Source organism: Momordica charantia (assembly GCF_013281855.1).
Source record: "Momordica charantia cultivar OHB3-1 chromosome 6 unlocalized genomic scaffold, Mcharantia_2.0 BLBB01000006.1, whole genome shotgun sequence".
NCBI lineage: Eukaryota > Viridiplantae > Streptophyta > Magnoliopsida > Cucurbitales > Cucurbitaceae > Momordica > Momordica charantia.
In genome coordinates this window covers 22,196,070-22,207,932 of record NW_028275164.1, presented here as the reverse complement: position 1 = coordinate 22,207,932, position 11,863 = coordinate 22,196,070, and the positions used below count along the sequence as shown (strand labels likewise).

General features: G+C 34.1%; 1 protein-coding gene across 1 annotated transcript; it reads right to left on the bottom strand.

Moving 5' to 3' along the window:
* Nucleotides 1–675: 675 nt before the first annotated feature.
* Nucleotides 676–9,840, bottom strand: LOC111021835 (vesicle-associated protein 3-1). The gene is made up of 6 exons (XM_022298920.2): nt 9,742–9,840; nt 7,894–7,964; nt 7,717–7,798; nt 2,901–3,019; nt 1,612–1,812; nt 676–1,088 (listed from the first exon to the last, which is right to left on the bottom strand). Exons 1-6 carry the CDS (start codon nt 9,788–9,790, stop codon nt 990–992), a joined length of 621 nt encoding a protein of 206 aa, XP_022154612.1. The 5' UTR covers nt 9,791–9,840; the 3' UTR covers nt 676–989.
* Nucleotides 9,841–11,863: the final 2,023 nt, after the last annotated feature.

The window sequence follows — 11,863 nt, the reverse complement described above, 5'->3', positions numbered from 1 at the left end:
CATCCCTTCCTTTCTCTCATTCCAAGCAACCTATCCTTTGTCATTCTCTCTGACCCCTTCCTTTCATCAAGACTCAACAATGAACTTTTTCATCTTACTTTTCCCTCTTCACTTCAGTTTCAATCAAAACTGACTAACTAACAGCTTGGTTGGCTAATCGATTTCGTTGTTGCTTTTATAACTATTAACCATTGATCGACGGAAATCGAATGGTCATTTTCTAAGTCTATTTTGGTCTAAAAGTGATGTCAACCGACCAATGAACATGCCTACCATCAACATATGTCTCAAATGACCATGGCTGAAAAAGAAGGTTGGTCATTTGAGACTTCTAAGAGACATAGTTAACACGCCAACATGAACTTAGGTTAGTGATACTTTGCACTTATCTCTGACTAAAAGGTCATAAGTTTGAATCCCCCACCCTCATTTGTTGTACTTAAAAAAAAGTATAGTAGACACTATTTTTTTTCTAGTTTGAATGGAATTTGTGAAGAAGCGTGGTGAGACACCAAATTTTCCGCAAGCGTCAAAGTTTCGGGCAGCAATAGTAGGCAAGATCATAATGTTTTCCATGACTTATATCTCTAGAAAGAAGAAGAAAGAAAATATTGTTGGTAAGGGGAAAATTTTGCACAGTTATTTAATCTCTCGTTAGTGATATTGCAGCTCAGATACCATAAAATGGATTATAAATTAAAAAGAAACTTGATTGTGTTGAATCGGTAAAGACACCATCTAGGAACTGGGTTGATGGTGGTTCATAAGGTTTTTTTAGTACAACAAATTGGAATAATTGTGATTCATAAAGTTTAAATCCCCCCTAATATAACCTAAAACGAATAATCTTTAATCTATTACAAAAGAAAATAATCACAGCAATAAATACAAATTAATTGCACAAATATACAGATAACAATAACTCTTTATCCATATGGACATCAATAGACCAATATCTTCATATATTGACCTACCATTAGATGGTTCTCTCAAATAATTGAACATGAAACTAAGCAATTCTTCTCTAAGGATTTTTTTCTTTGGATGCGAGTTCTCTCCTCCTCTAGCTTGCAAATGGCATCTTGAGCCTGTAGATAATAAAGGAATTTTATGAATACACATTATAATATATTTGGCAGAATTATTTTCACAATTTAAGAGAAAGTTATAAACTATAGGTTTAAGTAATATTTTTCCCAACGTACTCTCCGTTCATTTTGATCATTATACTTTTATAAAGTGATCATTTTAGTCTCTTTATTTTCATTTTTATCAAATGTTGATCAAAATTTAAGAAGCATGACAACTCGTTCACTAAATTTATTTAAATGTAAACATAAATTTTTGTATTATAAAAGATATCGAATTGCGACACTTTTTAAAAAGTACAAGGACCCAAGACAAACATTTCGAAAGTACAACGGCTAAAAGGAATAAAAGTTAAAGTACAGATACTAAAATGAACATTTTTAACGTACAGGGATAAAAATAAATCAAGCAGAAAACACATGGACTAAAATAGTATTTAAACCTAGAATATAAGGCTTTGTCATTTTAATTATTATGCTCAAGAGTTGAGAAGGTTGAAGCAAAATTTGATGGAAGACTAACCTCATGGAGCTTTAATTCAAGTTCAGTGATGTTTAACTTCAACTTCTCAACATACTTATCATAATTACTTGGGTGATCTGAAACTCCGAGAGCCATCACTTCATTATTCAATGCTTCATAATATGGGGAATAATTGGATGCCCTAACAAGGGTTGGAATCAACTTCTTTTTTTCTATGTACTTTCTTTCATCTTCTCCAAACTGAAAGTAAAAAAGAAAAACAAACAAAACAATATCGCGGTCATGGTTTTACCTCTTAATTAACTCTGGTACCTTTGGATCAATGAGTCACCCATTCCCTCTTAATTAACTCATTTATCTTTTAATGTATTATTAGCATTCCCCTTGAATTGTGGGTCGTTACTAAATTCACAGCTGAACAATGTAGATCTCCAAAAATTTGAAGAAAAAAGGAGAAGAAAAAGAAGAATAACAAGGGCCTGTGTGGATGATAATCTAAATTCTGTTTCTTATTTTCAGATTTATTAAATCAAATTATTTGGATGAATATTCATTCGTGTTTGGCATATTTATTTTGAATTTTTTTTCGAATTTTGTGTTCCAAATAGTTGAAATTATGAAAACAATATTTTTAAGTCTTCATTGTTTCAAAATGCAAATTTACATTAAAAAAAATTAAAACTTTGATAAATATATTACATCGTATTATATACCTGTTTCATTTTTGCTAAAATTAAAACATGTAAAATATAATATATTATAAATTATATAACATTGTAAAATAATAATTATACAAAATTTATAACAAAAATGTTAACACATTAATTAATATTACTTTAGATTAAATTAAATATTTAGTTGGTAACTACTATTAGTTTATAAATATATTTTTAAACACAGATTAGAACAATTGTGCTTCAATGTCCAAATTTATTACGAAACACATGCTGAAAACACAAAAAACATACTATACAACTTGTATTTGGTTGAATTCCTTATTTTTAGATTTATATTTTTTGATCACCACATAAACGCACCCTAAGCCAAAATTTAAATTTAAAAACTAGAAAAGTATAAAGTTTCTAAAAACTTGTTTTTTTTTGTTTTGGAATTCAAATGTATTTTTACCAAAGGTAGAAAACTTACCAAATTTTGTTTAAGAAAGCAAGCACAATTTTAGAGAACAAAAAAATAAAATAATAATCGAAGAGAGTTGTAAAAATGCAAATTAAGAAATAAACCCTATTTAATCATCACTAACTCTAAAGTTCAAGTTGTTCGGCAAGGATAAAACAAAAGAGATGTAAATACTATCATAAACATTTTACCAAGTTAGAGGAAGTTATGTCCTCAACAGTTGTCTCGGCCGGAACTATTGTGCTTAGGATTAAGAACTTGTCTTTGCATATCATATCAGGTGGAGCCACCCCTTGTCCTTGCATTGTAACTACATCCAACATTTAATTTCATTGAAAATAATAAATTGAATTGAATTTTTTCGTACAAATCTAATAATCTATTTATACTGCTATTGTTACTAATCATAACAAGAATATGAAATCTAATTCAAATAATATAATTTAAAATAAATCTATTTCAAATAATGTCGAATTAAAATCTAATTATAATTCAAATAACATTATCTAGCCTCCCCTCCCAAATTCATAATACTAAAATATTAATGGAGGCCAGCTGATTATGGTAGTCATGATGAAATTGGTCGAAAAATTAAAAAACTAAATAGGGTGAGTTTGTTAAATAAGATCAAAACTAAAACTAAACCAAAGCCAAAATCAAAACCAATGTTGTAAAAGCTAAAGAATGTCATACAAACTACACCATGCCAATGAACAATCATGTCAATACCAATGACAATGTCAATGCCAATTCCAACGACAATTATAAATGTTAATTCCAATTCCAATTCTAACCATGTTCACTAAAACGAAAAACCATTCAAACCGAAAATGGAAATGTAATTCCATTCTTTCAAATAATATCACCAACTCGAAACCACGTGCAACACACAACCAATAAACTGAAAACGTGATTGTCCAGCAAATCGTGATTTTTACCCCACACAAAGTTAATCAATCTTCACGGCAAACAAATATAATCCATCAAGATCCCTAAAATACTGCAAACAATTTGATCTTCTTTCTCCTCCATATTGACGTCCACATCAGTGAAAATTCACCAAAAACAACCCACCGTGATCTAAATCACAAACCAACTCTCAAAAGAAGCAATCTCAATTCCCACATAATCCACGAAAACTATAAAAACCACAATCCACAATGCCAAGCATATCCAAAGCAACGCAAATTATGAACTATATTGCAAATTACGAATTATTGCAACGCAAACTCAAAGCCACGCAAAACCAAGCAAATCCAACCAGCTGCACTATTAATATTGCAAATTGAACAAAATATTGCTTTACGAATACCCAACCACGCAGCCGCAAACCCAATGCAAGTCAACACAGAAACATGACAGACCCCAAACAACACATCTTCAGCACCACTAAATAATAGGAAAATCAATTCGAAATCAAAACTTAGAGGCCTCCATCAAATGCCCAAATTTCCAAGCTATACTCCATGTCTCCATGTGTTAAGTACAACGGTACCCTAAATACACAACGTATCTTCACAATAGTATGATATTGTCCGCTTTGGGGCCCGCACGGTTTTGCTTTTCGTTTCACCCAAAAGGCCTCATACAAATGAAGATAATTGTCTTCCCTTATATACCCACACCGTTCACTTCCCTAACCAATGTGGAACTTGTTGGGATTGGTGGAGTCAAAACGACGCCGGAACGAGCTAGGGAAGAGTTGGGATCAAGCCAGGATGCGTCAGGATCGAAGCAGGATCAAAACAGGGGAGAAGCGGAAGCTGCAGGCCACTTGGGCCGAGGAGGCAGCGGCGCGGCTCTAGGGGACAGCGCCACGGCGCCGTCCAGATGGGGGCGCAACACGGACTTTCCATCTGTAGTGCATGACGCTGTTTCAATGTCTATATAAGTGCAGTTTCGGGTTTTGGGTTTTTTAGTTGAAAGGGGGTTTCGTCCAGCCGATTTGGAGCTGTTTTTCAGACGATTTCGTGGCAGTTTCAAGGGGAAGGCTCGGGCATTGGCAAAGGCATTGAGGCTCATCAAGATCAACACATTCGGGATAATTAGATCTTGATTATTGTGAGTTTTTCATTCATGTTCCTAAGTATTAATTGTGTAAAATACTTAGAAGCTAGGGGGCTTTTATTGAGACCTCTAGAGGATATTTTGGGGAGTGTTATTGTATCCAATCCTAAACAATATTATTGAATTACCCACATCTGAGTGGAAGACTGGACGTAGCCCTTAGTGGTGAACCAGTCAATTTGCTGTGTCGTATTCTTGTTCTTTACTGTTTTCTTCCTATTTGCATATTTGTGGTTGTGTTGGATATTTTCTGTGGAAGGGGAAATTATTCAGGTTAATCAATTTTCCAACAAGTGGTATCAGAACTGTAAGGTTGCAGCATCATAAGTGACAGATATCAAGCACACCATTATTATGAAGGGGTCCTGAAGTTTAGTGGGGAGAATTTCCGTTTTTGGATGATGCAGGTAAAGGATCTTCTTACATGCAAGAAGATACACAAGAATTTAGGGGAGAGACCAGTAGGGATGGAGGACAAGGATTGGAATGAGATGGATGAGCAGGCCGTTGCGAGCATCAGAATGGTGTTATCAATGAATGTTTGTAGTTTGGTGGCGAAAGAGATTACAACGAAAGATTTGTTGAAGGTCTTGCAAGACAGGTATGAAAAACCTTCTGCCAATACAAAAATACTTCTATGGACAAAGTATTTTAATATCCACATGGAGGAGGGAACCTCGGTGAATTCCCACATTAATGAACTCACCGATATCTTGAACAAACTAGAAGGGATGGGTGTCAAGATTGACGAGAAGGTGAAAGCTATGAGGCTGTTGACGTCTTTGCTTAACAGTTGGGAGACGATGAAGACCGCGGTGTCGAATTCGCTAGGAGAAAATAGCTTGAAATTTACAACTATTTGTGATGCCGCCATATATGAGGAAGCCCGGAGAAAATTAGGGAAAATGTATGCATCTACTTCAGGGGCAGAAAACGAGGTTGAATCAGCTTTGGTAGCTCAAAACAAAGAGAAGGCAAAGATGAGTTACAATGGGAAGCAGCAGCAGAGATATAGCAGGGGTAGTGGGAGTTCTAGTGGAGAAGTGGAGTGTTTTTACTGCCACAAGAAGGGATACATTAAACGCTTTTGCAGGAAGTTTAAAGAAGATGTTGAGAAGGGGAACACTATTGTAAATGTTGTAACAGAAGGAGAACGGATTGAAGAGTTTCGGGCTTGTGTTCAGAGGAGCATATTTGTAGACTAGTGGGTTATGGACACTATAGCATCAGCGCAAGTTGCTTCAGACAAACGTTGGTTCTCATATTTTACTGCAGGTGATTATGGCTCAGTGAGGATGGGGAATGAGAGTATCTCCAAGGTGACAGGAATTGGAGATGTTTGTTTGAAGATAGGCGAAGGGGTCGAGTTGGTGCTACGAGGTGTCAGGTATATTCTTAGCTTCATATTTAATTTGTTATCCACAGGGAAGCTAGATGATGATGGCTACAACAGTGAGTTTAATGGGAGTTGCTGGAAGCTCAAGAGGGAATCTAGGGTGGTGGCAACGGGCCACAAGAGATCTTCTGTTTATGTGTCAGAATTTGATGTTGCCAAGGGTTCACTGAGACATACGATGCACAGAGTAGCTGCAGATGGTTCAGGGCGAGACCTTAGATGACCAGCAGCAATGATGGCTAGAACAGATCAAAAGAATCTGCCATCAGCTCAAGTTAAACGACTAAGAAGTACAGAAAAGGGAAACGAGAATTTGATAGGCCATCGAGTTCATATCTCAACTGTCAGACATTCAGGCAAGTTGGTCAAGTTGCATAGGCGAATTAGTGCATTGAAGGGTACATGATCTATTTTTAGTGTGGCGACAGACTTGGGTGGGAGCGCCAAGTCATCAGGGGAATCTTCCTTAGGAGGTCGTTGGGTTCGATCGAGAAAGGAAGCGACAGGGACCACTTAGATCAAATGGGAGCACGTGGCTATGTCTCTAAGTTTGGGGGACAAGACCACGTAGAGCTGCTCAGTCTCGGGGCAGAGTCAGACGATGCTTAGGTAGGGCCAAGCAGTGTTGATCAGTTTGTTGATAGAGAAGTCAGAATTGTGCCTTGACAGAGGGTGTCAAGAAGTTGATGGGGCACTGTTGATGCAGTGGGAGGCAGAGAATTGTCGCTTTGTCTCCAAGTGGGAGATTGTTGGGATTGGTGGAGTCAAAACAACGCCGGAACGAGCTAGGGAAGAGTCTGGATCAAGCCGGGACGCGTCGGGATTGAAGCAGGATGAAAACAGGGGAGAAGCGAAAGCTGCAGGCCACTTGGGCCGAGGAGGCAGCGCCGCGGCGCTGCCAGATGGGGGCACAACACGGACTTTCCGTCCGTAGCTCCATGGAACCGGGGACAGCGCCATGGCGCTGTTTCGATGTCTATATAAGTGCAGTTTCAGGTTTTAGGTTTTTAGCCGAAAAAAGGGTTTCGTCCAGCCGATTTTGAGCCATTTTTCAGAGGGTTTCGTGGCAATTTCAAGGCGAAGGCTCGGGCATTGGCAGAGGCATTGAGGCTCATCAAGATCAACACATTCGGGGTAATTAGATCTTGATTATTGTGAGTTTTTAATTCCTGTTCCTAAGTATTAATTGTGCAAAATACTTAGAAGCTAAGAGACTTTTGTTGAGACCTCTAGGGGATATTTTTGGGAGTGTTATTGTATCCAATCCTAAACAATATTAGTGAATTACCCACATTTAAGTGGAAGACTGGACATAACCCTTAGTGGCGAACCAGTATAATTTCTGTGTCATATTATTGTTTTTTACCGTTTTCTTCCTATTTACATATTTGTGGTTGTGTTGGATATTTTCTATGGAAGGAAAAATTATTCAGATGAATCAATTTTCCAACTGAACTTTGTTTGTACTAGTTGGAAACCCAACATTAGAAATGTGAAATGGCTTGATGAGTTCATAAAAAACAAAAGAAGAAAAAAGTTCATACATGTGACTTCACAAGCGGATAATGGCTTGATGATTCCCATATTTGGTCGTACACAATACTTCTTAACGTTTGTTGTCTTAACCTGAAAAACAAAAACTCTTATCTGATATCTTTTATACCACATAATATATCATAAATCATGTTAATAATTCTTTATTTAAATGAAAAAAAAATTACCTTAAAAGCAACATGGTCGAATATATTATTTGTCAGTTGAATTGAGCAGGAGCTCTGTTTCTTTAGTTCAACTGCAGGCAATTGTAGGACAATATGAACAAATTAATTTGTTATGAATAGAGTTTAATTTATTTTTCTTGTTTTTCATTTCCACTCTTGTCGAAAGAAATAAGTGTTGCTGTGGAAATCTGGTCGGGCGGGTTGAGTTGGCGAGATCTTGAATTACTTTAACACTTTTTTGTAATCGAGATTACCCTCCTTCTAGAGCCAAAAGACTTGGGCATTGGAAGGTCATGTTAGGGTAAGCACCACAACAGTGTTGAATCGAGTTGATTGCAGGTAATTCTAATTGTGAGAAGTTTTCAAGTCACTCATGATCTCGCTAACTCAGCTCGACCAGATTTTGACATGAACAACAAGCATTTCAGTAACTATTTCGTTTCTATTTTCTTATACATTTTCAAATTTGTGTAAAAATATTGTAAACAACAAAATCAAGTTCCTTTTTCTGGTTCCTATTTTCATTTTTCTTCCAAAATATAAATAAATAATTATTTTATAATTAATCATTTATAAAATGCATATTATATTAGATTTTAAATATACATTAAAAAAGTTACAATATTTAATTTAAACATTAAATATTATATAAAAATCTTATTAAAAAATGAGAACGAGAAACAAAAAATAGTTACCAGAAAGAAACAAGAAACAACTACCAAACATGCAATTTTATTTAGAGGAGATAAATATTACCAAACGGACCCTCAAGTGTCCGAAGTAATATTTTTCATAGAGTCTAGGCTTCGTACGAAAAGGTTGCAATTTTATTTTCTTTACATCAGTACTATTTTTTTCTTTTCAAATGAGCTTCTATTTCAAGTTATAGCTCTAATAACGATAGTATTTCTAATTTTGAAAAGAAATTGAAAGCGAGATGAAATAGAGAAAAATATGGTGCCTCGTTCATATTATGAAAACAAGGTTAATTACTGTAGCCCAGTAGAAAAAACAAGTTCATTTAAAAAAAAAAAAGACATTTATTAAGTAGCTTTTAATTGGTCAAAGAAAGACCAAACATCATGGAAAAAAAAAAAGCTTTTTTTTTTTTTTTTTTTTTTTTTGAGATATGGGATTTTGAACTCAGGAAACTCAAGAGAAGAGATGGAAACATTTCTCCAGTAGGAAAAAAAAATTAAAAAATATTAACATAATAAAAAAATATGTTTATAGAAAGAGGTCATTTATAGGATTTTTTTTTTCTGGTTTTATATGCTTCCAAAGTTTGTGAATAATTTAAAAAATTATTTCAACAACAAAAACAAAGCTCTCCCTTATCTTCTAAGCATTTTTTAATCACGATTTTATTAAGAAAAATGAAAGAAAAAAACAAGGCCAATGATGGCCAAACAAAAATCTATCTATAGATACAAAAGAAAATCAACCAAAATATAGATTTCCAACGGGTAATGATAAAAAAATTTATTAACAAGTACTTTGAGAGATATGGAATGTAATCTAAGTGGTCAAAATTTTGAGAGTAAGAAATATCCAACTGAAAAAAATTATTGCCTCTTCTTATCTTCTAACTGTGTATTTTTAAAAAGAAAACCACGTTTTTTACTTTTTAAAATGAAAAAAATTACAAATTATGAAAAAAAAGGTCCACTGCTAAAGATGTCAAACAAAAATCTATCTATAGATAGAACAGAAAATCAACGAGAATAAAGTCTAAATCTTTGATAAGAAATAAAAAAGCATAAGAAATTACATCCAATCAAGAAAAGAGAAAAAAAAAAAGAAAAGAAAAATACATATCTGATTGATCGTGTTCGTGTAGAGACTTACAAATAAACTTCAATTCGTTGGGATGAACTTGAAGAAGTTTCATATCCATATGCTTTGGAAAACAGGAAAGATGAAAACAAAGACTTGGGGACAACGAAGCATTATATATATATATATAGCTAATTTGACTTGTTCCAACTTCCAACCCATTAATTACAAGAAGACTTCTGCAAGAAACAATTATTAAAACTTATTAATTGTTATCAGAATAAATTAATTATTATTAAATTACAAATTTAGTATTTGGGGAGTTTTAGAAAGTATCAAATAAGTTTTTAAATTATTAATATTATTGTGACTAATAATTCTCTCAACCAAGAAAATGTCTTAATTGTTTTGATCAGGTCATAAACTTTAAACATTAAATCTTTAGATTAAAATTTCAATTTTGTATCTAATAACAGCTTAACTTCAAAAAGTGTCTCATAAATTAGGGATTTAGACACAAATGTGCAATTTCTAGGACTTACTAAATACATAATTAAAAGTCTAAAAATTTATTAGACGCTTTTTAACATTAAGGAATTTATTAGACCCAACATTAAAAATATTTTAGAGATTTTGTTGACACATTTTAAAGTTCAACAATCTATTAGACACTCCATCCTAAAAAGTCTAAATAGCAAATTTTAATGTAACCAAATCTATGGTTCTGTGACCGAAACAATTTAAAACCATTAAAGAATAAATAATTGGCGACGGATGGAGCGGTGGAGGGCATTGGTGAGGCGGTTGTAGTGAGTCTCTGAGGAGTTGAACAACAGCGAATTGGGCGAATCTTGGTGGATCAGTTCAACGGAGAAGACATAATATGTGGTGGTGGAGATCAATACGAGGACGGGGAGAGAGATATAGTAGATAGAGAAAAACTGTCATGGAATAGAGGAAGAAGAAATAAGAGAGAGATTTATGGGGTTTTTATGAGTAATTGATTAAATAGTGGAAGAAATAAGAGAGGTATTTGTGAGGATTGTTATGAATAATTGATTAAGGAGGACAATTTTGTAATTACATTGACCGTTTTGTTTCCTTTTTAATTGCATTGCATGTGGTAATGATTCCGAGTAATTATATTATATATAATTGCAAAATTCATGGACCAAACGAGTATAACTGGTATACCTTGGTTGCCCCTCCTAACATGTTGTAACAAGAAAATGCAAAATTCGTGAAATATTTATCATGTTGGTCCTTTCAAATTTTACTCTAGGAATTTAATTCCAACTAGTAAGAAACACGTGCGATGCACGTGAAATTTCATAGTTTTTATTTCAATGTTTAAAAATATAAAAATTAATTAAATAGATAAAAATTATAATATAATTTTGCTTTTTTTTTAATCTTAAATGTTTACCTCACCAATTTTTTTCTTATTTTTCATGTTTATCTCCTAAAATCAAAGTCTCAATAATTCTCATCACCCATTGATTCAGTTAGTGTGACTAAAAGTATTATTCTTCAATAACTTAATTTTTTTTTCTAAAAAAAATCACATATTCATGGATTTTTCATCTTTTTTTCCCTAAACATAACAATACATAAAAGTAAATAAAACTTTGCTTCGATTTCTTATTTGAGTCATTCAAAAAGAAAATGACAAAAAAAAAAAAAAAACAGCAAGCATGCCATTTGTTAAACTTTTTGAACAAATTACTTATATATCGTAGGTAATCAAGTATTCTTTAAAAATGCACGTGCTTTGTATAGGCCAAATTCACATTCCCTTCAGATTCGACTGGATCATTAATAAGTTCCTGAGTTCAAGAAATTGAGGAGTCACCCCATGAAGAAAAGTGAGAGAGAGAGATGGTGTTCAAGGCATCCGTTCTTCGCCATGTTCGAGTTCTGGTCCGATTCCTTGCCCTAACTCGCCGGGAATGCCAACCGCAGCCATGTTCCGATGGATTTCTCTGGCTATTTTCATCACATGATGATCACATTACCAAGGAGGAGGTCATTGAGAGAGTTCTCACGGTTATCAAGTGCCATCCCAAAGTGGATCCGTCCAAGGTGATTCGATCTTATCCCTCATTTTCCCTTTCCTTTTTCTAGTTGATAGAGTCGTTTTCAAGACTTGCATTGAAAAAAAGAACTAAAAAAGTTGAATATTCGATCCAACAAT

Bases quoted from the DNA above. Each gene is read 5' to 3' on its own strand.
- LOC111021835 (XM_022298920.2), bottom strand. From the start codon at position 9,790: ATGGATATGAAACTTCTTCAAGTTCATCCCAACGAATTGAAGTTTATT. The intron at 7,799-7,893 runs GTAATTTTTTTT...TTTGTTTTTCAG, and splicing joins TCGACCATGTTGCTTTTAAG to GTTAAGACAACAAACGTTAA. The intron at 3,020-7,716 runs GTATGAACTTTT...TGTTGGATGTAG, and splicing joins ATCCGCTTGTGAAGTCACAT to TTACAATGCAAGGACAAGGG.